Here is a 26,357-nt window from a genome sequence, read left to right as displayed (position 1 = left end):
TGAAAACATTTATATTCAAAATGAAGTCATTTGAGTAGAATAAAATATGGCAGTGGAAAGAAAAAAATAGGGGGGGCGCCTGGGTGGTTCAGTGGGTTAAAGCCTCTGCCTTCACCTCGGGTCATGATCTCAGGGTCCTGGGATCGAGCCCCACATCGGGCTCTCTGCTCAGCAGGGAGCCTGCTTCCCTTCTACTCTCTCTCTCTGCCTGCCTCTCTGCCTACTTGTGATCTCTGTCTGTCAAATAAATAAATAAAATCTTAAAAAAAAAAAAAAAAAGGAAGTGGCTAGTTCCTTGAAGATAGTGAATGGCTGGTTGAGGTCTGGGAAACATGGGCCGCTGGCACTAGTTGGATCTGAGCAGGGCCCTTGGAGGTGGAACAGGGCTCGGAAAGACCAGAAAAGGGGAGGGAGGCCTTGCCTCACCATGGATACTTTTTAGTATGCTTTTGGGTAAATTTTTCTTATTTCTCCTTTATCTTAATGCCAAGTCAAGTCCAATTGGCTAAGAACTTTATGTTTAAAGAGTGTCAGTATGAAATAAGTAGGTCTTTGCCCAGCAAGTTTAATGTATATAAATAGTTGTTTTAAAATGTGTGTCTGTTTCTATGGCTACTCTGGGGTCAGTAGCCTCTTTATTTGAGATCCCCAAAATACATTGGCCTTTCAAGTAGGGCAAACCTTTGGTAGAAGTGTTGCTTCCTTCCTGTGTCAGTGTGGACTCCTTCTGCCAGAAGTAGGTTAGCTTCCCACGCTTTTTTGTTCTGGTCATAGTTTTTTAGAAATCATTTGGAACACCGTATAGGAGGCCTTATCTGTACAAAATAGACAGCTGAGTGAGATTGTTAATCTTCAAAGGGTGAGATTCAAAATTATGTCAATAGGCTGGAAGGCTGAGATGAAAGCATTAAGATATAATCCAACTAATGTAAATTTAGGTTTAAAAAAAATCCTCTACAGGAGTGTGGTTAGGGGAGACTGACTGGCGAGAACCTCAGGAAAAAGACGCTGTGATTTTAGTTGACAGCAAGTGGGAATTTTCCCTTGGAGGCTGGATGCCAGTCTTTTCTTTAAGTGTATAAAGGCTCTTGGGTTTTGTGTCTTGATTTTTCTGTCCTATCCCCCTACTGATTTCTTTGGTTTGAGTTAATTTTAACATTAATTCTTTAGGTTTACTATCCTGTCAACTGCAAATAGAGATAATTGTACTTCTTCAGTCCTTAAGCTCAGCAAATATAAAATAGAGATAATTGTACTGCTCTACTTCTTCTTTTTTTTTTTTTTTTTAAGATTTTACTTACTTATTTGATAAGACAGAGATCACAGTAGGCAGAGTGAGGGGAAGGGAAGCAGGCTCCCTACTGATGTACTGCTCTACTTCTTAAGCTCGACTTCTTTTCTCTTATCTAATTGTGTGGGCTGACACCTCTAGTTCAGTGTTAGGATAGTAGAGAAGGTGGGCATCCTTGCTGTGTTTCCGATTTTTTTTTTTTTTTAAGATTTTATTTATTTATTTATTTGACAGAGAGGGACACAGCTAGGGAACACAAGCAGGGAGGGTGGGAGAGGGAGAAGCAGGCCTCCTGCCAAGCTGGGAGCCTCACATGGGGCTGGATCCCAGGACTCTGGGATCATGACCTGAGCCAAAGGCAGACGCTTAACAACTTGAGCCACCCAGGCGCCCCTGTGTTTCTGATTTTAATGAGAATCCCTCTTGTGTTTCCCTATTAAGTAAAATGCTGGCATTAGTACCAACTGAAGCATATATATAATGGCATGTTAAACTGTCCATTGACTACTGTTGTCTTGAGTGTTATTATTGGGAATGGACCAAGACTGTCCTTAAGTAAACAATAGCACTGGAGTCCATACTCATCGACCTGAAAACCAGTTACTAGTTAATCAAATAATACACAGTTGCCGGGGCGCCTGGGTGGCTCAGCGGGTTAAAGCCTCTGCCTTCGGCTCAGGTCGTGGTCGTAGGATCGAGCTCTGCGTCGAGCTCTGCGTCGGGCTCTCTGCTCAGTGGGAAGCCTGCTTCCTCCTTTCTCTGCCTGCTTGTGGTCTCTGTCTGTCAAATAAATAAATAAATAAATAAAGTCTTTTTTAAAAAATACACAGTTGCCCCTTGAACAACATGGCTTTGAACTGTGCATATTTACTTACATGCAGATTTTTTCCATGAATACAGTACTGTATTGTGTTCTTTTCCACGATTTTCTCTTAAGATTTATATATTTATTCGAGAGATAGGCAGCGCCTGAGTGCATGTATGAGAGGATGGGCAGAGGGAGAGCAGACCACCGCAGCGGTCTGGGCAGCGTCGGCCCGCTGCTGGTAGCTGTGTCATGGGCGCCCATTGGGAATTGCTTTCAGATGACTTGTCCCTGTGCCCTGAAACGCCGACGTGCCCAGGACCTCTGTCATCCGTTCCAGTTTGTTTCCTTCCTTCCTTGCGGAATACTCTCATTGGTGGTATTTGTAGCGTATCTCACAATATCAAGTGGGCCCATAAGTGGCTTGGGTAGTACTTATTTTTTGCTGGAAAGTATGAATTTGTTGGAAAGATTCGAGTCCCTGAAGCCTGTCTCTGTCCCCTGTGGGAGGTAGAGAATGGTAGAGGAAGGACCACGGTTGCAACACCGATGACAGGTTTTGCATCCTGGGTGACACATTTATATTGTTCATCTCGTATTCAAGGACAAGTTCAATCCATCTTAAGCTTCTCTTTCATCACAGACAGTATGCTGTCTGTACTTTAGAAAGTATAAACATCTTCCATGCTTTATTTTAAAAGATTTATTTATATATTCAACAGAGAGAGAGAGAGATCGCGCACAAGCAACGGTAGCAGTAGAGGGAGAGGGAGAAGCATGCTCTCCCCTGAGCAGGGAGTCTGATGCTGGGCTCCATCCCAGGACCCTTAACCGCTTAACCAACTGAGCCACCCACGCACCCCTTCGGCTGCCCTCTGAAACAGCTGTGGGCCTTCAGGGTGCTGAATATTGGTCTCTTGACCCATCTTTTCAGGAGGAGGACATAGGACACACCTGACTGGGGAGGTGCTTTTGTGCTTAATGTCATTTGAGTTGGAGGCAAGAGACAGACCCTAGGAAAAAAAGCTTCTTTTGGAAACTTATTTGCCAGGTTGTCTTTGTGAGGTCTCTGACAGTGGAGATGTATTAAGCAGATCTAAGACCTAAGGAATAATCGGCACAGAGCCGTTCATTGTAAAGTACTTAACTCCTTGGCAGTGAACTCTCTTCAGTGGCGTGGAAGGCCTTACCCTGTTCCCACCTAGGCACACGTGTATGAACACAGTAGCAAGCCACTTTCCCCTCTGGTCACTGCAGAGGCCACACTGGCCTTCTTTGACTTCGTAAATCTCACACACTTACTTTTCCACCTCAGGGTCTTTGCACATGCTGTTTCCTCTGCCCAGAAGGCTCCTTTCCCACTTTTCTGAGATGGTCACTGCTCCATCATCATTTGGGTTTGGTTCAGAGGTCGCCTTTTCTGACCACTTCATCTAAAAGAGCTCTCACCATCTCTCTGTCCCTTACTGTAATTATTTTCTCCATGGCACATATTCCTGTCTCAAATAGCTGTATTTATTGTATCACATATTTAAAGTTTCTCGTTGACTAGAAAGGAGGCTTCAGACAAGAACCCTCAGTCCCTCAGTCATTTTCCGCACTGTGGTTCCGGCACCTAGAATAATGCTAGCCTTTTGTAAATGCCCAGTAAATGTTTATGGAATATGTTTGTATTAATGGAATGTATTTCTCCAGCATAATGTCATGTGTGGATTCCGAAGACTTAATTAAGTTGTCATTTCTATTAAGAGAGACATTTATATTGCTTTCAGATGAGACAGGTGACGATTCCAGCTAGACAGTTTGTGTCACCATGAAGCAGTTTTTCTTTCATCGTATGTGTCTTGACCTACATGCCTGGTGTCCTCAGAAGCTGAGCAGAATTTCAGCTCTTGTTGCTGTTTCTTTTCCACAGCTAGGTTTCAGTCACATTTGCAGTTTTCGCAGGCTACTACTAATAGACCTTAGTGGCTTTTCAGACCTTGTGGTGACATCATGTGAATAAGTCCTGTAAAGATGTAGTTAAGATTAAAGACACATCACATCGATGGATTGAAAGATTCACGCGGTGAAGATGTCGGATCTCAAACTGATCTGTGAGCAGTTCCAGTCAAAATCCCAGTGAGATTTTCTTGTAGATATAGACAAACTGAGATTTTATTTATTTGACAGAGACACAGCAAGAAAGGGAACACAAGCAATGGGAGAGGGAGAAGCAGGCTCCCTGCCAAGCAGGGAGCACATTGTGGGGCTCAATCTGGGGATCCCAGGATCATGACCTGAGCCAGAGGCAGATGCTTAACGACTGAGCCACCCAGGCGCCCCAGACAAAGTGATTTTAAAAATTTATAGACAAGGCAAAGGAAATAGGATCACTGAAGTCATTTTGAAAACGAATGAAGTTAGAGGCCACCCACTACCCGATTGTATAATATAGATTATAAGTAAAATGTAGATTTGATAATAAGAGATTTTGAATATAAGTTTATAAAATCGTGGTAATCAAGAGCATGTAACTGGTGGAGGGATGGACACACAGATTCATGGCACAGAGTGGAGACCAGAGACAGACCCACACAAGGACAGCCAGTTAATTTTTTTTGAAAGAGGCGCAGAGATAATTTAATGGAGAAAGGGCAGTCTTTTCAACAAATGGCGTTGGAACAGTTGGATATCCACATGTGAAACAAAAAAAACTTAGACCTAAACTTCCTGTCTTAGACAGAGATTAACCCCAAATGGATCACAGGTCTAAATGTAAAACTGTGAAACTATCAGAAGAAAACCCTAGGTCTCTGTGGCCGGGGCCAGGCAGACAGTTATTAGAACATGAAAGCATGCACCGTGAGAGAAAAAGCTGATAAAATGGGTTTCATCAAAACTAGAAACTCTTGGCCTGCAGAAGACACCAATAAGCAAATAAATGATAAGCTACAGGGGTGCCTAGGTGACTCAGTTGGTTAACCTCTGACTGTTGGTTTCAGCTCAGGTCATGATCTCAAGGACTGTAGGATCCAGCCTGGAGTCAGGCTCCCCACTCAGCGGGGAGTCAGCTTGAAGGACCCACTCCCTCTGCCCCTCCCCTGCTTGCTCTCCCTCTCTCTGTCTCTCTCAAAGTAAATAAATCTTGAAAGAAAGAAACAAACGAACAAACAACAAGCTACAGTCTGGGAAAAAATATTTGCAAATCACATGTCCAACAAAGGACTTTATCCAAAAGACATAAAGAGCTCTCAGATCTCAACAGGTGAAAAAACAAAACAACCCGACTGAAAAATGGACAGAAGAAAAAAAAATGGACATAAGATTTAAAACAGACACTTCACCAGAGATGGTAGGATGACAGTGTAGCACATGGAGAGATGCTTAACACCATTATTAGTCACCAGGGAAATGCAGATCACAGCACAATGAGCTAGCACTACAGGCTTTCTAGAATGTCTCCATTTAACAAAAGGGACCCTGCAATGATGAGGAGGCAGAGCCCATGGAACTCGCCTTGTGCATTTATGGGCAGGAGCGCAAATGGTACACCACTTTGGGAAACAGTTGGCAAATTCTTAGAAAATCAGACAGCCGTCTTATCCCTACTCTAGAGATGTGAAAGGTCACATTCACACAGAAACCTGCCTGTGACTCTTCATACCAGCTGTCCATACCTGCCCCAAGCTGGGAACAGCCCAGAGGCCCTTGAGTGGATGAGCAGATGGGCTTCTGTCCAAATGGTGGAAAATTCTCCAATGAAGGGACAAACTTGTTGCCCGCAGCAACTTGTGTGGGGGTGGGGTGGGGGGAGGAGGTCTCAGGCATGGTGCTGAGTGAGAGGATCCCATCTCAAAAGGTTATGCACCTTGAGACCTGGAGCAGAGTGGTGGGTTTGCCAGGGGCTGGGGAGTGGGAGGGGAAGTTAGTGTCCAGCAGGGACAGAGTTTCAGTTTTTCATGATGGAAAGAACCATGGGGATGGGTGGCAGGGCTGGCTACGCAGCAGTGAATAGTTAGTACCCCTGAACTATTTACTTAAAGACAATAAAGTTCGTGAATTTTGCTATGTCTGCTTTATCACAATAAAAAGAAAAAAAGTCATGTACTGCCTAATTGCACCAAAGACATTCTTGAAAAGACCATGTAGTGGCGCAGCACAGGGCTAGAGGAGGGTGTGGCTACAAAGGGGCAACACGAGGGTCTGCTTTGGGGCGATGGGGCTGTTCCAGATCTTGGGGCGGCAGTCACACGAAACGCCTGTTCCCATTCATAGACTCGCGTGCCAAAAAAAAGTCCATTTTACTATATGTTAATTTAAATACAAAAATAAGCTCCCACATCCTGCAGAAGTTGCTCTAGGGTGCAAAGCACAGAACTAACCCGCTAGAATAAATGCAACATGAAAGGGATTAAAAAAGCCATAGAGTCCCTGGCTGTCAGTATGTAAATGAACAGAACATGAAATTTGCCACAAAAACTAACCACAGGCCTTTTATATATCCGATTGCAAAGGCCTGTCAAAGTGGTTTTCGCAGCCTTCTTTGAAGGCCCTGACTACTTCCTTGGAGGCAGTCGTGCACAGTACCCATGCCTGTTTTATACACAGCATCCCATCCAGACTTTGGGATTGTCCCAGTTGTTTCCATTTGCTGTAGTTCAGCCCAGTGGCCCTGGGAATGCTCCTGGGAGCCCAGCCAGCTTCGGGGAGGCGCTCAGTGAGAAACAGTGGATCGCACCTGAGTGTTGTGTCAGAGTTGTCTCCGGCTAAAATAATGCAGATGCTCAGAGTGAACTCAAGATTTAGGCCGATAAGAATTTGTGTTTGGGCTGGGGCTGGACAGCTGTGTATGTGCGCGCGCGCGCGTGTGTGTGTGTGTGTGTGTGTAAGGTTCTAAGCTCCATGGTGATGACACTGGGCAGTCTAGTTGGAGATCCATGGGGTAGAATGGAAGTCAGACGGGCAGGCAGGAGGGAGGGAGCCAGGCGTACTAGGAGTGCATGGGAAGGCTGTCAGTCAAGCCCGGCTGGGGGTGGGGTGGTCTTCCTGAAGGAGGACTTCCTAGAGGCCCTGCCTGACTGCTGAGCCAGAGTCCCAAAGAGCATGGAGTAATGCCAGACAAGGAGTCTGTTCATGCAGACGGAAGGAGTGCGGTGCCGGGAGCCTTGTGCTGATGGAGAAAGCTGTGGCACCGGGCAGGTGGGAGAGTCACCAGAGGAGGACAGAAGCCCCAGGGGCACGGAGCAGGAACAAGGCGGTTTCTCTGGTGTCTGGCTGCCTGCATATGCCAGTGTCCTGGGATCGGCCCTTCTGGGGGCTGGGCCTAGAGGCCTCCAGTTAGAGCTAGTGCCCAAGTGATAGGCATCAGAGCCACAGCAGGGAGAGGTAGGGAGCCACCAAAGAGCTTTCTACCAAGTTTGCTCTCCAGAGTATGTCTCACTCATGTTTTGTAACATAGTTCATGCTTGGAAACCACTGCTGGGCCTTAATTTGGGAGCTCTAGGCTTTTCTAGACTTCCTGGGGAAAAGCATTGCGGACTTCGCATAAAAACACACAGACCCTTCTGTAGGCTTTAGTTCGTATAAGCATCGTTTTCCAGAAGGAAGTGGAACCTTCTCCACAGGGCTCTGGGGCTACTACGGTTTTGTTGGGGAAGAAGGAGGTGTGGGGCCCAACCTGGGGAAAAGGTAACACTTCTCCGTTTCCTGGTGTCCTTCTCAGGAGCAGCAGCCAAGCTGGACAGATGACCTTCCACTCTGCCACCTCTCTGGGGTTGGTACTGCCTCCAACCGCAGCTACTCTGCTGATGGTAAGGGCACTGAAAGCCACCCACCAGAGGACAGCTGGCTCAAGTTCAGGTGAGTGTGCCAGCAATGTCCCCCTGGGCATTGGAGGCAGATTTATGGGGCAAGAAAAAGCAGCACTTTTGCACCTCTCTCGAATGGGGCTCACTGCTGAGGTGGGGTCCGTGGGAGGCAGCACCTGCTGCTGTCCCTTGCACATCTGGACCTCACCCCCACCACCCAGGGCCTGCTACAGTGGGGGTGGGGAGCGTCCCAGAAGGCCATGCCCGAGTGGCATGAGGGTCAATGTGGGGAGACTCAGGTGGGCAGCTAAAGCCACCGCTGCCGTGTCTTTGGCCTCATCCCAAGTCCTGGCCCTCCTCCCCTCCACTTGGGAACTGGCGTCACTCTCCTACAAGCCCCCGCTCCCAAGCTGCTCCCACTCTCTCTGGCAGGAGTGAGAACAACTGCTACCTGTACGGGGTCTTCAATGGCTACGATGGCAACCGAGTGACCAGCTTCGTGGCCCAGCGGCTGTCTGCCGAGCTCCTGCTAGGCCAGCTCAGCGCCGAGCACACTGAGGCGGACGTGCGGCGCGTGCTGCTGCAGGTAGTGATGCTGGGGCTGGCTGACCGCGTCCCCAGGGAGCTCAGCCCGACGGCTGCCAAGTGCTGGGTTCGCCAGGGTTGGTCTGAAGATGCTGCCAGCTCCTTCTGCGGAGGGACCCGCTCTGGGTGGCTCCCCGAGAGGCAGGGCATGAGGAGTGCCATGGGCAGGGTGTCTAGATTTTTTTTTTTTTTTTAGATTTTATTTATTTGGCAGAGAGAGATCACAAATAGGCAGAGAAGCAGACAGAGAGGGGAGGAAGCAGGCTCCCTGCTGAGCAGAGAGCATGATGGAGGGCTCGATGCCAGGACCCCAGGATCATGACCTGAGCTGAAGGCAGAGGCTTTAACCCACTGAGCCACCCAGGCGCCCCAAGGGGGCCCAGAATTTAAAGTGGTAGGGGCTTCGGGCAGCGAGGAAGTTTACAGGCCGTAAGGCAGAGGCTTAACCCACTGAGCCACCCAGACACCCCAGATGATTTTTTTTTTTTTTTTAAGTAATCTCTGCACTCAGTGTGGAGTGTGGACCTCGAACTTAAAACCATGATCAAGAGTCACATGCTCTTCTGACTGAGCCAGCCAGGCGTCCCAAGAAGCAAAGATTTTTTTTTTTAAGATTTTATTTATTTATTTGACAGAGAGAGACATAGCAAGAGAGGGAACATAAGCAGGAGGAGTGGGAAAGGGAGAAGCAGGCTTTCCGCTGAGCAGGGAGCCCTATGCAGGGCTTAATCTCAGGACCCTGGAATTATGTCCTGAGCTGAAGGCAGACGCTTAGCGACTGAGCCACCCAGGTGCCCCCAAGGAGCAAAGATTTTAAGAGCCGGTTGTGGCATTCCACAATGCCAGAGGCCTGTGGGCGTGCTGGAAGTTCCACGGAGGCCCTGTTGGAGAGCCCGGTGCTGTGTTCTGATGGGCAGTAAGATGAGCTCCTGGGTCTGGGGACCTGAGTCCGGGGTGTCCAGACGCCTTGCTGGGGGTGGCTTGCACTTAGACGACTGCCCCACGGAGGTGTTCCCCGCGGTGTGGCGGGCAGTAAGCCAGTGCCGCCCCACGCTGGTGACAGTGTAGTAGGTCCTGCCCAGTGAACCAGGATGTGACTCTGTGAGTTCAACCTCCCAGCCTCTGAGAGGTTTGTCCCCTCACAGGCCCGAAGAATGGCAGTTGCCAGCCTTTGGTTTGGGAGCAATGGCCCCTCTTGGGCCATTGTGTCTTAAGCTCCCCCAAGACCAGGAGAGATAGGGGACCTGAGGGGACCTTCAGGCCAGGGAAGAAGGAGTAGGGAAGCAGTGACGCAGAAAGGCTGGAGTGTTGGAGCAGAGGGTTGATTGCTGGTGGCTGGCGCGGGGAGGAAGCTGGGGAGTTATCCTTGGAGTTGTGGGCAGAGGCTTGTGTTCAGGAGCCGCAAAGATGGGTGGTGACTGAGCTTCAGGCAAGGGAGCCCGCCTGGAGGTTAGAGACGGCCTCTGGTGCGCTAGTGTTCGCCTGCAGTCAGAGGCGGGTGACCTTTATCACCCTGGTGTCCTCCAAATTGGAACCGCCCATGTGCGTGGGACTTGCGAATGAAAGTCATTTCACTGCCAATGACCTGACCAAGCCACTGGCCTGTGAGCCGCTGCCCCTGAGTCGGTAACAATACGGACAAGGACAAGACTCTTGTCGTGGGCAGCCATGCACTGCATGGACATTTGTCCTGAGCAGGCTGAGCTGAGCCCGCCTTGCCACAGTCCGAGGGGGCGCACAGACCCCCCCTTGGCGATCCCAGCTTGCCGGGGGAGTGGGGGGGGCACTCAGGCAGTGGCAGGCTGTGCCACTGCTAACCCCTGGGTCCCTGGGCAGGGTGCTGAGGAGCCAGAAGCTGCGTCCTCTGGCCATTGGGAAAGCCTTGCCCTGCGGGATTTAGCCCCTTCCAGAAAGGATCCTCTCCACGGTGGCGAACTGGCACTTGTAGCTGTGTCGCGCCACTGCTGGGAGCCATCCCTGATCTGTATCTCACGGGGAGGGTGAGTAGGGCAGCCCCACTCCGTGAGGGCCTCAGTTGCTAATAAAGCCCACCAAGGAGCCAGAATCTGAGGTTCTGGGGGAGGGGTGCAGCCGTCTGGGCCGGAAGCCCACAGGCAGCCAGGAGGGGCCACGGTGGTCCATTGTCCCCAGGACACCCAGTCCACAGCGGCCGGTGCTGCTGCCTGAAAGGAGCCAAGGGGAACAAGGGAGCGGCCTCGTGAGTTGACCTTCAAGCGAGCTGGCTGTCGGCTGTGGCTCTGTGGGTGCCTGGATGAGGAATGGAGGAGAGGTGTGCTGTGTGTTGCCTCCAAAGTGTAAGGAGATGCCAGGCGTGGTGGGAGGCTGAGTAGTTCACAGCTGGTGTTTAACCTCAAGTGGGGTTTCCCGGCCTTTACAGGACCAACTAAGGCCCTTGAATTTTATGTGGGGCAATAGCCCAGCCTCAGTGGCAGGTGAATCCTGCCCGAAGGCGGTTGAATGCCTTCTATATCCTGCCTGTTAGGCCTCGTCATTTAAAGGGTGCCCCTTGCTGATGTGGGGTGGGGTTCCCAGAAAGTGTCCACAAGAGCAGTAAAATGTCTCCTCTGTGTGTCCCAGTGGGTCGTTAGAGAAGTATACGGTGGTTGTCTCCTAGAGGAAGGACAGGCTCCAGGGGACAGCCGGGTCCCTCGGGCAGGGTCATGGACAAGTACCTCCCTCAGAGGTCAGGATACAGGCTCCAGATCCTGCTGTCCGGGATGGGGCCGGCCAGGAGGTGATGGCGTCTGCAGCACCTGAGCCAAGGCCTCTAGTTTGTGTCCTGGTCTTCTTGAAAGCAAGCATCAGGGTTCCCTGATCCCCAGAGCTGTCCATACAGAAAGGCCCTGCATCATCTCGGGAGGGAGGGAGCTGGGTTGCAGGCCACTCTCCATGGGTACCCAGAAGAGGCCCAGAAACACCCCCCCACCATATCCTTTAGAGCCCCTCCATTGGTTCCTGGCTGTAGCAGCAAACAAGATTTGAACTTTAAAAACATTCTTTTTTCATCTAGTTAGAGCATTGATACCATCTACTGCCCTTAGTACCAGCTGACATTTCTATAAATTATAATGGCATGGCCTTTTATTTGTGGCCAACTCCTAAGATTCTGGCCCCAAGGGTGCCTCCTCTGGGTTGGACATGGTCAGGGAGTATGGAAGCTCAACACTGAGCAAAATGACATGCCCACCGAACCATGTAGTGTCTATCCACGAGGGGATGGGCTTAATCCATGGTCGCCCGTGGTGGGCCTGAGCTCTGATCTCGACAGAGGGATGGGCCCAGCACCCAGCTACAAAAACCCGTCAGGAGAGGCAAAACATCTTCCCCCCCTTATCTCCAAGGGCACCGGAGTCTCGGGGATCTCTTCCTCAGAGCCCACCACCGCCTTTTGGATTTTGTCTGTCTCCTGCCTTTGTGGCTTGACACATTGGGGAGCCCCCTTGCTGTGGTGACAAGTCTGGGGGTCCTCTAGGGTGTCTACTAAAATGGGTCCTCGATACCTTGGGTGTTTTGTTTAACCAGTTACAAATTTTAGAGTCTTTGGCCAGACTAGCCAGACGGACGCTTGTCAGCCACTGCAAATAGCAGCTGGGAGCCAGTTCCAAGTCCCGTAAGGGTCAGTACCGTTCTCGCCACTTTGGACAAATGTTTCTAGAAAACTTTGCATGGCCAGCCTGGTATGGTTACCTGTCTCCATTCCTGGGTCACGCTGGTCGTCGTCGGACGATCTGGTGCAGAGGAAGGTAGCCGGGAACACCTGGGATGGAGGCTCTCTTTCCCCACTCGTGCTGCCGCCTCCTGCACTCGGGCGGCCCGGTCCGTGTCCGAGGAAGTGGCTCCAGCTCTGCCAGGGCTGTGCCCCCCAATGTGTCCAAGCAAGCCTCCCCCCACCGGCCCCCAAGAACGTAGCAGCCCACCGCGCTCAGTAAGGCTTGGGCCACTTCAGCAGAGCTCTTCCAAGAGTCTAGTAGTTTTTCAGCCTCCTCTGGGGACTGGGAGGGAGCCAGTATCGTGTGCTCAGGGGCCCCGCTTTTAGTGAGGGTTTGTTCTGCTGTAGCGTGCCAGGGATGGGACTCCCAGTATCCACTGGGCTGGGGGACGATCTGCGACAGCGGCAGGAAACACAGCCACAGAGGAGGTGCTGACCCGGGACGCCATGATGCCCCTGGTGGCATTGCCTCTGCCGTGGGTTAGGGCCGGCTCCCCCAGCTCAGCAGCCAGCCTCCCTTTCCCACGCTAGTCTAGGGGAGCTCTCCTTGGCTCCCAGGGGCTGCCTAGCCTGCGCCCCTGCTGGGATGGAGGCAGCGCCATACTGTCCTAGTTAGCTCACTGGGGCTCGACTTTGACCCACGATTAGAACCAGTCACCTCCAGACCAGACATCTGGTGGGGTCTTGTTCCTAGACGAATGGGAAGCATATCCACCTTGGACTGGGGCCTGCTGGCCAGTCTCTGCAGGGGAGCCTGACCTTTTACTGCACTAACAACCTAGGGCATTTGTGGCCGCACCCCGCAGGGGGCCGGGCCACACTGCAGGACTGCCAGCAAGCGGCACTTCATTCCCAGGGAGCTGGATCTATCTGGGGGAGGATGATCGCAGGCCATTCACAGCTCCCAGGCATAGTATAGGAGGACAGACTGCCCCGCACCGTCCTTGTCACCAGCAGTGCTGAGAAACCAGAGCAGGTGTATTGAATGAAGATGATGTCCTGAGGTTGGCAGGTCACCCCCTCAGCCTCCAGGCCCCACCTCTGGGGACGTGAGACCCCCAGGACTGTTGTGACTGGAGGTGCAGTCCCAGGACACACACCCCCACCTCTGCCCCTCCCCCAGGAAGCAGTGCTGCAGATTTGTCGTTACTTACAGATCCCAGAAGCAAGAGGGCGCCATTGAGCGGTGGGGAGGGGAGGGGGACAGTCCTCCCTCCGGAGTGGAGAGAAAGGGCAGAGGGGCAAGCTCCTGGTACTTAGGAGGGCGTTGGGGTGGAGGTCACTATTTCCCATAGCCTTAAATCAAAGTGGTTATTTTAAAAGGTGCGCTAGGAACTGCGAAGCGGGAATTTTTGGTGGGACTCCTAAGCTCAGGCCCTCATCTGTGTCCAGACTCGGGTTAGGGGCGGTGTTATCATGCCTTTAGACGTCTGGGCAGCAGCTCAGAGGCAAAGTTGTTTTTTTCAGTTGTTCTCATCACACAGAGGCTCCCCACATCCCCAGGGGCCAGGCCCAGGCAGCCGGCCGTCCTTCCCCCTGAGTGGCAGGGTAGGCTCTGGAGGCGATCCTCCTGGGAAGAGGGGCGTCAGGGGTGTTCCTTGGATGAAGGGGTGGGAGGAGGCTGAGCTCTGGGAGAAGCAGGGTGATTTGAGGTGAACCCTGTCCCCTGGCTGAGGCTCGGGTGCTCGGCCTCCTATTTGTAAGCACCCGTGGGCCTTGTCTCCTCCCTTTGGTTCGCTGGTACCTGCTGGCCGGTCCTGCTTTCTGCCGGCTGAAGAGCTCGAGGTTTTCCTGCTGTCATCTCTGTTGGAAGCGCGTCCGGAGGCACTTAGTCTGAGATGGATTCCTTTTCCTCGAAAACCGTGTTCCCGGCCGTTTTCCAGCCTTGGCACCTGGGCCAGAGGGCCTCTGTGGCCTCAGGGCCCTGAGCCCACAGAGGGCCTCTGTGGCCTCAGGGCCCTGAGCCAGTGAGTCTCGGCTGGTTCCCTCGCCTCCCGGAAGGCAGCAGTGGGACCAGCGTCCAGGGACCGGCATGGACCGGCAGGATGTAGTGAAGATATGAGGTGTCATTGCCCCAGGCTCCCGCTGGCCCAGGAGCTGGGCGCGCGCCATCCCCTCTCCCCAGAGCAGCGCTTGTCTCCGTCGTGGGTAAGATGGAGACTGCCTGGCAGGCAAGCATCAGAGCCGGAATTCACCCCGGGTGAATCCAAGGCTTGGAACCTCTGTGCCAACCCCTGCCCCTCTGGTGTCTGCAGTGCTCTCTGGAAGGCTCCAGGCCCCTGGGGCTGAAGGCTCGGAGCCACAGGCCTTGGAGTGCCCTGTGGGAAGCCTCTGTCATGTGATGACCTGCGTTTCATGCAGAATTTGTCATTTTTTTATAAGATTTTATGTATTTGAGGAAGAGCAGAGTAGGAGGGAGGGGCACAGAGAGAAGCAGGCTCCCCGCTGAGCAGGGAGCGTGATGTGGGACTCGATCCCAGGACCCCAAGGTCGTGACCGGAGCTAAAGGCAGATGCTTGACTGACTGAGCCACCCAGGCGCCCCCAGAATCTGTCAGTATTAATAGGCATTTCAGTATCTGGTGACAGTGGTATTTTGAACTGGCTTTTCCCGTGACACCCCTCCCTGTACTCTGTGCGTCCAGGCCTTCGATGTGGTGGAAAGGAGCTTCCTGGAGTCCATCGATGACGCACTGGCTGAGAAGGCAAGCCTCCAGTCCCAGCTGCCAGAGGTAATCTCCCCAGCCTGCTCCCGGGGGGTAGCACCCCAAGGCCCAGCTTTGCGAGGAGCAGGGACTTACTGCCGTGTTACTCCCCAGCCATTGGCAGGACTGGGCCATAGTGTGTTTGCAGAGGCCCCTCCAGGGGGTCTCCCGGGTCCACTGTGGGCAGCTTCAGTCAGGCTTGGCACGGGGGTGGGCGGTGAAGGATGTGAGAAAAGGCCCTTCCAGATCAGTCCTCGGCCTGAGCCTGTGCATCGCCTCATCACCCACCTGCCCACATCAGCCGCCGGCCCTTCCAGAACCTACAGGGCGAGTGCGGTCCTGTCTGGCTTTCCTGGGAGAAGGCTTCCCCGGAGCTGCGGTGCGGCTTCATCCCGGCCAGGCCCTCGGAGCCTCGCCTTTGAAGGGAGGGCCTGCTGGGGAGATGGTCCTGAGCACCCCGCCTGCTCTGACCCCCTGGTGTGGCCTCTAGGGTATCCCTCAGCACCAGCTGCCCCCGCAGTACCAGAAGATCCTCGAGAGACTCAAGGCTCTGGAGAGGGAGATTTCCGGAGGAGCCATGGCCGTCGTGGCTGTCCTGCTCAACAGCAAGCTCTATGTCGCCAATGTCGGTGAGCCAACTGCCTGTCACAGGGCGGGAGCACTGGCCGGGAGAAGGCCAGCCTCGAGGTCTGGGTATTCTTTGGGCAGCCTGCTTCCCAGACACATAGGCCCTCCAACCCATGTCTCCTGAGACCCTGAGGTCCATTTCCCCATTTCTGCCCAGGAATGCCCCGGTCCCAGCGCAGAGAGTGAGAGGACCCGGCTGGGAGGCAGGCGTCCCAGCTTTAGTCCCCGACTCTGCCCCAGCTGGCTGTGGGCGAGTTGCGTCCCCTCTCTGGGTTGCCTCAGTGGCTTCCTCTTCTGGCGGAGATGACCTGGCTATGGAAGACCCACTCAGCATCTCACAAAGGGCTGTGGAATGGGCTAGGTGAGGGGCCCCGGGGATATTTGGATTTGTGGGAAAGGAGGCCATCTGGAAACCCAAGAAGGCCACACTCACAGATTACTGTGGGAGCAGTGCAGAAACCCCACTGATAATGTCTGTCTGTTCCTTGGGATCTCATGGACAGCAGTCAAAAATACAAAAAGACAGGGTGAAAAGCATAGAGCGAACCCCCGTGTGCCCAGCCCCCAACCCCAGCAGTCAGAGCCTCAAGGCCAGTCTCATTTCCTCGCCAGTCCTTTGGCTCCGCAACCCCAGACATTGTGTTATCTTTGTCCGTAGTTCAGTACATCTCCCTAGAGAAAAGGTCTCCTAGTAAAATCATAATTATCCTAGGATGACACTGGAAAAGTTTAACCTAATTCCTTAATACCATCAGCACGCCTCGACTGGTGACTCACCCCAGTGGTCTAAGCCTATTTTCTTTGCTCGGTTCAAGGATTTCCCTGTGTGAGATGCTGCCTCCTCTCTCTCTCTCTCTCTGTCTCTGTCTCTCTCTGCTCCACCCGTCCTGTTCCTCCTGTGCGCAGTCTTGGCTCAGCTGCTCAAATTCCCCTGCAGGTACAAATCGTGCCCTTTTGTGCAAATCCACGGTGGACGGGCTGCAGGTGACCCAGCTGAACGTGGACCACACCACGGAGAACGAAGACGAGCTTTTCCGCCTCTCTCAGCTCGGTGAGTCAGGGCGGGGCCGACCCCCATGGCTCACCCTCAGTCTTCTTCCGGGGGGCCGACTAGGAAGAGGCAGGAAGTGCTTGGGTTGCGACCTTGGGCTTGGGACCAGCCTGCCTGGGGTTGAATCCCAGCTCTGCCCCTTACTAGCTGGTGATGTCTGGAATTTTGGAAGTTTGTGCCTCAGTTTCCCCATTTGCATAATGAGGATCATAGTCACACCCGCCTCAGGGCCTTGTGAGGCCTTGTAAGACTCTTTATGTGTGAAGTGTTTCCAGGAGTACCGAGTGTACGTCCAGGAGTACCGAGTGTACGCAGGTACTATGACCGCTAGAGACTAGGAGGCCAGAGAAGGCTCGAGGCTGCAGCTCGCACGGCACAGCCGCTCGCTCCCTGCCCGGGGCCTCTGAGGAGGGGGGCGTTCTGATGGGGCTGGGCACGGTGGACACTGGAGCCCTTCGGGTGGGCCGCTCCCGGGGGCGCCCTGGCGTGACTTCATTTTCCACCCAGCGGGTCCTCGTTGTCTGTCGGGGGGCTGTGTCTGTCCGCTGTTCTTTTCCTCCTTCATGGTGAGCAGGGTCTGGGATTGTCCTCGTTCTCCCACCGGCAGGTTTGGATGCAGGAAAGATCAAGCAGGTGGGCCTCATCTGTGGGCAGGAGAGCACCAGACGCATCGGGGATTACAAGGTCAAATACGGCTACACTGACATCGACCTGCTCAGGTAGGGGCCGACCCAGCTGCCCCCTGTTTGTGAGGCCGGAGGGTCTGGGCAGAAAGATGGTCTGGGGACAGAAAGATGTGCTTGAGGTAGCTGGGAGCCCGAGGAGAGCTGTGCTCCTCCCAGAGAGGCTGGTGTGTGGCCTTAGACCGGCTGGGAGGTTCTGTAGAGCTGGGCGGGCAACGGGTCCGGTTGGGGACATGAGTGAAAGCCAAGGGCAGCAGCCAGGGCCACAGGGCCTGACAGGAGTGGCCAGCGTTCTCATGAGCTGCCGCAGATGGGCAGCAGTGGTGACCGCGGGCGGCGTGCCAGCCTGTGCCCAGCTCTTTACACACGGTCTCACTCGCTGCTCGCTCAGACCCTGTGAGGTAGGTACTGCTGTTGGCCCGAAGGTGTGTTCATCGGAGACAACCAATGTGGAGACCGCAGGGGGCCACCTGCTCACAGGGCTGAATCCGAAGCAGTGTCCTTAACGGTGATTGGGAAAACAGACATGCGGCAGGCGGGGGGGGGGGGGGGGGGTGGTGGTGGTGGTGGTGGTGGTGGTGGTGGTGGTGGTGGTGGTGGTGTGTGTGTGTGTGTGTGTGTGTGTGTGTGTGTGTAGGAGGTGTGGTGTAGTGTGGGGTATGTGTATGCAGTGTGTATGTATGTGATGGGGGGTGTGTGTGGGGGTTGTGTGCACAGTGTGGGGGAGGTTGGGGTGTGGGGGGCGTGGGGGCTGCGGCATGTGTGTGATGTGGTGTGTGTATGTGTGTGTAGGGGGTGTGGTGTAGTGTGGGGTATGTGTATGCAGTGTGTATGTATGTGATGGGGGTGTGGGGGGGGTTGTGTGCACACTGTGTGTGGGGGTGGGGTTTGTGGGTGTGGGGGGTATGGGGGGGCTGCGGCATGTGTGTGATGTGGTGTGTATGTGGGGGTGGCACGTGGGGGTGTGTGGTGGGGGTGTACAGGGAGTTGGGGTTGCAGGGAGGATTTAGGCAGTTGAGTTTGGAAACTTTTGTCTCTAACTGTGGGGGGTTCTGTTGGCTTAATTGGAAAGTCCAGATTCAGAACAGGTCAGCTAGCACCGAGGATCCACAGTGAGGGTTCCCTCCACCCGAGCCCGGACTCCTTCCCCAGAAGCTGCTGGTCTCCCCCGGATCCTGTCCCGGGGCTCCCGTGCGCATGTGTGTGGGGATGTGGTGGGGGGCAGCCACCTTCCTAAAACGCCCTCAGGTCCTGGCATACCCTTTCCTGTGCCCTGCACCCGCCTCGTTTCCCGATGGGTGCTGTGCTCCCCACTGGGCAGTGCAGGGAGGCGGGCGGCGCCCCCCCGTAACTGCAGCCAGGGGCCTGTAGCAAGGCTGCAGCAGTGCTCACCGGCCCTGCTCATGGGCTCCCGGGATGTGTCCAGACTCTGCTCTTCCACGTGCCATTGCCGGGAACATCTCAGACTTGCCTCTGCGTGCGCACGCACGTGCTGGAGCTTTGTGACATTCGCTGGCCCTCCTGGGTCCCTGTGCACCTGGGGAGTGGACTTGGGGTCTGAGTGGGCGTGGTACTTGTTCTGGAGGAACCCGGGCAAAGTGGCCTTTTACAAGTGATCCCCACCTTCTTGCCGTCCCTACCGCCACCGCACAGGCTCTGTGGCCAGGAGGTGGGGACTAGGGCCAGGGTCGGGTGCCCGCAGCCGCCCCGCTGGCTCTCCAGGTTCTTAGAGCTTTACGTTAGGAGCCACGCTCAGAAGATAGGTCTGTTTTTCTGGTTTTTCTCTTTCCTCTTGTCAGATGTGCATTTGACTTTACATCCTGGGTGGATTCTTGCTCTTAGCAGCACAAATGTCCCCCGGGGCCCTCCCAAGCACAGCTCTCCCCACGCTCTCTTCCCACAGCGCTGCCAAGTCCAAGCCGATTATCGCGGAGCCCGAAATCCACGGCGCGCAGCCCCTGGAAGGGGTGACTGGCTTCCTGGTGCTGATGTCGGAGGGGCTCTACAAGGCTCTGGAGGCCGCCCACGGGCCCGGGCAGGCCAACCAGGTGAGCCCGGCCCCAGCAGAACACCGCCAGCCCACCCGCAGCGCGGTGTACCGCCCAGGGGACCCAGCCAGCCCTCGGGCCCGCTCCATGGCGCTCAGGGACCTGGAGCTCCAGTTCGCAAATGCCCTCACCAGGCAGCTTCTGCGCCTTCAAAGCTCCTGGGAAGAAATGCCCGGCGCTCCAAGAACACACACCCCACCCAGAAGCCTGCTGGTTCTGGGCTTGAAGCTGGGTCAGTCCCCAGGGCCCCAGGAAGTGAATTTCCCCAGGCACATTGCTCTGGAGTGTGCCTGAGAAGGGCCCTGGTCCAGAGGAGAGCCCAGAGGGTATGACTTGAGCCTCAAGGGTCCCCTCCCTCTGCCTCCTCCTTCCCTGCCTCTCCTCTCCTCTCCCCTTCTCTCCCCTCCCCCCTCTCCCCTCTCAGCCTCACTGCTTACAGCTTGCTCCTCGTCGTCTCTGACGGGGTGATAACATCCACCTTTTTGGGATTGCGGTGAGGGCGAGGTGTGATAAGCTTAGGTCCCCAGTCAGTGGGAGCCCCTTATTTTTCCTGTGCTGGGAGCACACGTGTCAGACAGTTGTCCCTAATGCGTGGCTTTGAGACAGTCTTCCTCAAGGATGATTTTGAAGGGAGGCTGCCTTTCCCCGACCTTGGCTAGTGAATTCAGGTTGTGTCTCTCCTTCCATTTGTGCTTCCAGTAGGCAAGTAACCTTTTCTGCTTTGTCCTCCTTTTAGTTAAATATTAGGAGAAGAATGTCTCCTGTGTCTATCTCCTGATAACCCATGTTCAAGGTTTTTTATTTACTTTATTTTATTGTTCCTGCCAGTAGCCTTATAACCCAGGAGATGGGCTCGTGACCACGTCGAGTTAGGCAGCTTGGGGCTGATGGAGTTCAGGGGCTTGCCTGAGGTCTTGAGGTGACAGCCGGTCACTGACAGAGCTGAGCCCACCCCAGACAGGGCTCAGGTCATCATCTCCTGTGACCTGTCTCAGCCCTCCTGCCTCCAAGAGACTCTGGCCAGCCTCTCAGTACAGGAGTTTGTGTTTTTTATCAGTATGATATTTTTTCTTTTCCTTTTTTTTTTGGTCTTTGCCAAAGAATTACCCAGTGGCTTTTGCTGGGTTCTAGAATAAACTGGATAGTGGACTTCTCTGAGGCATGTGTTCATTCTGTATTCCGTGTTTATAACAAAAATGGCGTGACGTAGCCTACAGTAAGTTTGTTCCAGGAAAGGAAACTTAGTAATTAACAGCAACTGGTACCAGGCTTTTTCGTGGTCTCGAGTGCCCTCCCATCCATTGTGCAATTTAATCCTCTTAATAACCCAGCGAGGTGGATATTATCCCCCATTTTATTGGTGTGGAAGCCAACAGTTGGAGAGATCACAAGGTCACACCTTTTCTAATGAGAAAGTTCCAGAAGAATTAGCCAGAATACCTTGAAAAGTTCAGATTACAGGCCGGACTGCTGGAGACTTCCTTCACCTGCTCGGCTGATACCCCCTAAATGCCCTGATTAGACTCTGGAGTTGCGGGCGGCGGTCCTGGGCGCCCCCTCCCTTCTCCTCACCAGCTTTTTTTGCTCCCCCTCCCCGCAGGAGATCGCCGCCATGATCGACACGGAGTTCGCCAAGCAGACTTCCCTGGATGCCGTGGCCCAGGCCGTGGTAGACCGGGTGAAGCGCATCCACGGGGACACCTTTGCCAGTGGCGGTGAGCGCGCCAAGTTCTGCCCGAGGCACGAGGACATGACCCTGCTGGTGAGGAATTTTGGCTACCCTCTGGGTGAGATGAGCCAGCCCACGCCATCCCCGGCCCCAGGTATGCACGCAGTGTGACCGGGGGGGCCTCCTGAGGAGGTCGTCCAGGGCTCAGGGTGACGTTGGAGGGGTGGGCCTTGCTGCCTGGAGTGGACGTGGATCCAGAGGCCTGGCTTGAAACCGTTCTGATCTGGTCTCTGACCGTAAAGCTCTCTGAGCTGAGTTGTTTTTCCCTGTTGCCTGTGAAATGAGAATCCTAGCACGTGCCCGGCCGACCTCCTGAACGTCTGAGTACGTGAGCAAGCTCTTTGCCAACCTCCAAGGCCACATAATCGGGATGGTGGCTGCCACTGCTTGGGTGCCTACTGGGTACCTGGCCCTTTATGCACAGAGTTCCTTCAGGCCTCCTTAAAACCCTAGGCACAGGGGCGCCTGGGTGGGTCAGTGGGTTAAGCCTCTGCCTTTGGCTCAGGTCATGATCTCAGGGTCCTAGGATCGAGTCCCGCATCGGGCTCTCTGCTCAGTGGGGAGCCTGCTTGCCCCCCTCTCTCTCTCTGCCTGCCTCTCTCTGCCTACGTGTGATCTCTGTCTGTCAAATAAATAAACAAAACCCTAGGCGCAGGGGACACGCCCGTTTACCGAGGAGCTGAGGCTCTGGAAGGAAGAGAGGGAAGCGAGGTTAGGCATGAGGACAGAGAGGCCCCCGACACCTGGCTCTGTCCCTGGGCCCCGCTGGGGGTGAGGCTGAGATGCTTTATTTTCTCCCTTTGGAATTCCGTGGTCAGGTTCCTGGGGAAGAGAGGCGCTAGTCTTTCTCTGTTTCGCTCCCCGGGCTGGTCAGTGTCGAAACTATCCATTCCTAGGGGCTGCCTTTGTCATTTTTCAGACAAGCAGGGCTTAGCACGTGAGCAGCACAGATGGGCTCGTTCCCCCACGGACACCGGGGTTACTGGAGTTTCTGTAACTTGTTGTTATTGTAACCGTATTTTCTTGGGCCAACCTCCACTTAACCCTGGGCTGAGAGCGCCATGGGGAGCCCGGCAGTCACCCTGTCCTCGAGGCAGCTCAGCGCATGTTCTCCTCCTGCTTTGAGCACCGGTGCCTTGCTGCCGAGAGGAGGCCCCCGTCTGCCTGGAAGAGTCTGCCATTAAACAGACGCCCCTTCACTGTCCCAAAGGGCAGCCCCGGAAGCCAGGCCTGGCTGCTGCCCACCTTCTCAGCCCCTCAGACGCTGTCCCCATGATGCCCCTCAGCGGCTGTGTTCCCACCATCCCAGCGATCCCCGCTCAGCCACTCCCTGCAGCCCACCTCTCTCTCCCCCGACAAGCTGCAGGAGGACGTGTGTACCCCGTCTCCGTGCCGTACTCCAGTGCCCAGAGCACCAGCAAGACCAGCGTGACCCTCTCCCTTGTCATGCCCTCCCAGGGCCAGCTGGTCAACGGGGCCCACAGCGCTTCCACGCTGGATGAAGCCACGCCTACCCTCACCAAGTAAGCCCTCCCCCGCCCCCAGCCACCCCCAGCCCTGCCTCCTGGGACAGCCCCTCGGTGCAGGGATGGGAGTGGCCACGGGGCCTAGTCCTGGGCTCGAGTGATGTGGGGTGAGGTATGCTGGGGTCTTGTACCTCTCACATTCCCCACTCCATCCCTGGGGGTCCTTTCCAGACCCGGAGGCAGGAGGAGGCCGCCCTGCAGGTTCCAGCAGCTCACTGAACCCAGACCTGGGCGGGGTGGGGGTTCAGGGACCAAGTGGGCGAGGTGGGCCTGGAGGAGACAGGCCGCCGATGCAGATGGCCGCTGTTTGTCTTTCCCGCGGGTCCCACAGACTCGTTTTCCTTTACTGGGAAGGTTCTCGTGTTCTTTTCTTTTTTCCCCATCTCCTCCCCATCTCTGAGCCTCCGCAATGGCATCCATGCTTGGGGGACATTGTTTGGCCTGTGCTGGCTTGTCAGAGCCTGGGCTCTGACTAGAGTGTCCCATTTTAGCTTTAAAGTGAGTCGTCTAGTTTAAGGCGGCGGGGGGATGGTGCATGGAGGCAGCAGGAGGCCCAGAACTTAGGGGTGAGCAGGCTGGCCCCCCTCGTCGCTGCAGACCTGCCTCACAGGTCCGTGTCTCTCCAGCCCCTTCACTTCTGTGGAATGTCCACCCCCCCCCCCCCCCCCCGCCCCACCACACCAGGGGACCGGGATCTGGTTTCCACATTCCAGCCCTGCACGGACCATAAGGATGCCACACCCAGCCCACGCAGAGGATGTGGCCAATTGGAAGGGCCACCCAGGAGGGAGTGGTGCTGTGGGCCTCTGCCCCCCAGGGGCTTTCCCCTCTCCCTGCCCCCACTGCCGCCACCGCTGCTGCTGCTGTGGGCCAGAGGGACCTGCCGGGCTGCTGAGCAGGGGGCGTCCCGAGTACGCAGGGCTGCCTGGAGGAAAGAAACCCCAGCTGGGTCCTCAGAGGCAGAGCAGGACAGCAGGGTCAGGAGAACTGACCAGGAGAACTAGCCATCCTGCTGCACCTCTGCTTCTGGGGCCCCTGAACGACCCCTTTCCTTTGGCCTATCTCTGAGTGGGAGGTGGGCTCTGCTGTGCGTGGGCCAGGCCTGGGGGCTGGGCGGGCTGGTAGGCAGTGCCTGGCTGTGGGGTGTTTCATGACAGAGCAGGTACCCAGGGAGCTCTGGCGACAGGGGGCCTGTCCCCACCAAGCCAGTGAGGGGAATGAGAAGGGGGGAATGAGGAAGACTTTTGGGGAGCAGCTGGAATGGACCGCCTCTGTCTTGGCACTGCCCTGAGGGAGATGGTCTGTGTCCCATTCTGTCGCCATTGGGATGCATGGCGATCGAGCCCTGGAACTGAGTGATCCATTCTGTTAAATTCTAGTTCACTTGACGATTTACATAGAGCTCAAGTTTGGGAAATACACTTGATTTTTCACCTGTCATTAAGAACATTGCCCGGGCTGGCTCTGGCCTGAGGCCGGAGGACCTCTCTATCGCTGACTGATTGTCCCCTGTGTCCCCACAGCCAGAGCCCAACCCTGACGCTGCAGTCCACCACCACGCACACGCAGAGCAGCAGCTCCAGCTCCGACGGGGGCCTCTTCCGCTCCCGGCCCGCCCACTCTCTCCCGCCTGGCGAGGACGGCCGCGTCGAGCCTTACGTGGACTTTGCTGAGTTTTACCGCCTCTGGAGCGTGGACCATGGCGAGCAGAGCGTGATGACAGCCCCGTAGCCCCAGCTAGGGGATGTGGCCTGAGCAGGACCTTGCCCGGGGACAAGGGGGCCCAGCTTTGCGGCCGGATGGGCCTTTTCCTGGCATCTGCCTGTTCTGAGGTGGGGCAGGGCGCTGGGGAGCACCTAGTCCTCAGCCTGCACCACACTCGCACCCCACCCGCACCCAGCCGTACTGGGTGCAGCAGAGAACGTTCTCCGAGAGCAGCCCTGCACACCAGACCTTGGCCCAGCAAAGGGGGCTGGAGGCCCCGCCCTCGGGCAGACTGAGCTGGGACCGCTGCTGTTTCTCCAGCAGGGCAGGGCAGAGGCCACGCAGACTGCGGGCCTGCTGTGTGGGGCGGACCTCGAGGAGTTCTGTGGCCCAGCCAGGGGCCTGGCAGCCGCTGCTTTCTCTGCCCCCGCAGCCCTGGGCAAGGTTCCTCCCTCCCTTCTTCAGCCTCCAGACTCGAGCCCTGGGTGGCATCTGCGCCTTCGAAGCCTGCACCTGTCCCTGGGCCTCCCCAGGTTGTTTGCAGTGGTCAGTGTTTACGAAGGCCAAGGGAAGCTTCGGGAGCCTGGGCTGGCTACACCTCTGGGCAGATCAAGTGGAAAGGGGTGGGAGGTCCAAGAGGAGCCCTGGTCCTAGAGCCCACCGAAGGGGTGGGCTGGGCATGGCTGAGCCTCCGCACGCCTGCGGGTACAGGAGAGGTCAGGACGTGCCGGGACTGAGTGGGGATAGTGGCCGCTCACTGACAAGTGAGTCTTTACTGGCTTTAAGGGAAAAACAGGTCAGGAGTCAGGCTGGTGGGGGCGTGTTGCAAAGACCTGTGGGAAAGAGGTTCTTGGATACCAGGTGGCCCAGGTGACCGGGAACCTCAGAGGCACGCCCCACTTTTGCAGACACTTAGGGATGGAATCGGAGCAGCCCGGGCCCCGAGAGCACACATTCTCTGCCTTTGGTGGGCATAGTCTGGCAGGGCTGTCCCCAGTGGCGGAAGAGGAGGCAGGCCCAGGAGACTCCCAGCTTGCCGTCTCCCACAGTCAGCAGTGGAGCAGAAGTCAGACCTCTTCATCAGTCTTGGAGGCGGCCCTGGATCCCTCCGCCCCTCTCCAGCTCCTGCCCCACAACACCCCAGACACAGCTTTTACCAGGGACCGGGAGTTGCGTGCAGCCTCCAGAGTGCCTGGACTTGAAAGAGTCATAGGCAGGCTCCAAGGCCCCGCTCGCTGGGCGGTGCAGGACCCCATCTCCCTGCGGCTGAGCTGAGCGGGCAGGTGCGGGGCGGGCGGGGGACAGTCTTCGGGGAGAGCAAGAGCCTATTGGCCAGAGGGCCGCCACCACCCGTCACACAAGGCCATCGCTGTCGCGTAGGTGAGCAGATTTAAAGTCTGTCTCGAGGGCTTGCAAACAAAGAGAATTCTCTTCCAAGAATGTCTCTGTGATGCTGTTTGGTGTCTAGAAATAGAATCCCTTTTTTACGGCAATAAAGAAAGAGTAAGAGGTGGTCTTACATGCCGGGTGTTGAGTGCTGCTGTTCAGGTCTCCTGTGTCTCGCCGCGGCCTGGGGGGCTGGGGCCTCCTCCATCCTTCTGCTCAGCGCCATTGCAGGGACGCAAACCCTAGCCTTCTAATGGGACCTGCGCGGCCGGCCTCCCAGCCCAGGCAGGACAGCACTGGGTGTCCAGCGTCCCTTCCTGTCCCCACACATCTGGAGAGGGGGGCAGTTTTCTCGAGCTACAGGCCAGGTGCTCCAGGCTCCAGGCCAGTTCTTGGTGCGTGAGGACCAGTGTGGCGGACAGAGCTCCGGGTCACCAGGACGGGCCCCCTCCCCCTGTCACCAGCTAGTGGACATTCAGGGAGTGCCTTTGCTTTATTTTGGTTTTGTTTGGGTGGAGGGCTTTCCGTAAATCCTGATCTGCAAGTACCAGCCTCTCCCTGCTCTGTGGAACGTGACCCGCCCGTCTGACAGGGCGAGTCTGCTTAGAGGCGAGAGCAAAGCTCAGTGTTCGGGTGCCGGCATCTGAGGCTCCTGGGTTCCCCTGCCCCTCCCCTGGGAAGAGCCCCACTGGCAGGATG

At 55.4% G+C, this 26,357-nt stretch overlaps 1 protein-coding gene across 2 annotated transcripts in view; it reads left to right on the top strand.

The window, feature by feature from the left end:
- TAB1 (TGF-beta activated kinase 1 (MAP3K7) binding protein 1) overlaps positions 1-25,791 on the top strand; it is a 32,472-nt gene extending 6,681 nt beyond the window's left edge. Inside the window, exons 2-11 of one of the 2 annotated variants that reach the window (XM_032346227.1) lie at positions 7,801-7,937; positions 8,318-8,471; positions 14,845-14,931; positions 15,395-15,533; positions 16,469-16,582; positions 17,190-17,301; positions 19,169-19,313; positions 20,914-21,136; positions 22,409-22,565; positions 24,092-25,791. In XM_032346227.1, coding sequence (XP_032202118.1) covers positions 7,801-7,937; positions 8,318-8,471; positions 14,845-14,931; positions 15,395-15,533; positions 16,469-16,582; positions 17,190-17,301; positions 19,169-19,313; positions 20,914-21,136; positions 22,409-22,565; positions 24,092-24,299 — 1,476 coding nt within the window. In that variant the 3' untranslated portion in view covers positions 24,300-25,791. Of the gene's footprint in view, positions 1-7,800; positions 7,938-8,317; positions 8,472-14,844; positions 14,932-15,394; positions 15,534-16,468; positions 16,583-17,189; positions 17,302-19,168; positions 19,314-20,913; positions 21,137-22,402; positions 22,566-24,091 lie in introns of both variants that reach the window. The other variant, XM_032346226.1, reaches the window with a different exon arrangement.
- Positions 25,792-26,357: the final 566 nt, after the last annotated feature.

This window comes from Mustela erminea, chromosome 6, assembly GCF_009829155.1.
Source record: "Mustela erminea isolate mMusErm1 chromosome 6, mMusErm1.Pri, whole genome shotgun sequence".
NCBI classification, from domain to species: domain Eukaryota; kingdom Metazoa; phylum Chordata; class Mammalia; order Carnivora; family Mustelidae; genus Mustela; species Mustela erminea.
This window is presented reverse-complemented; position numbering and strand designations above follow the sequence as displayed.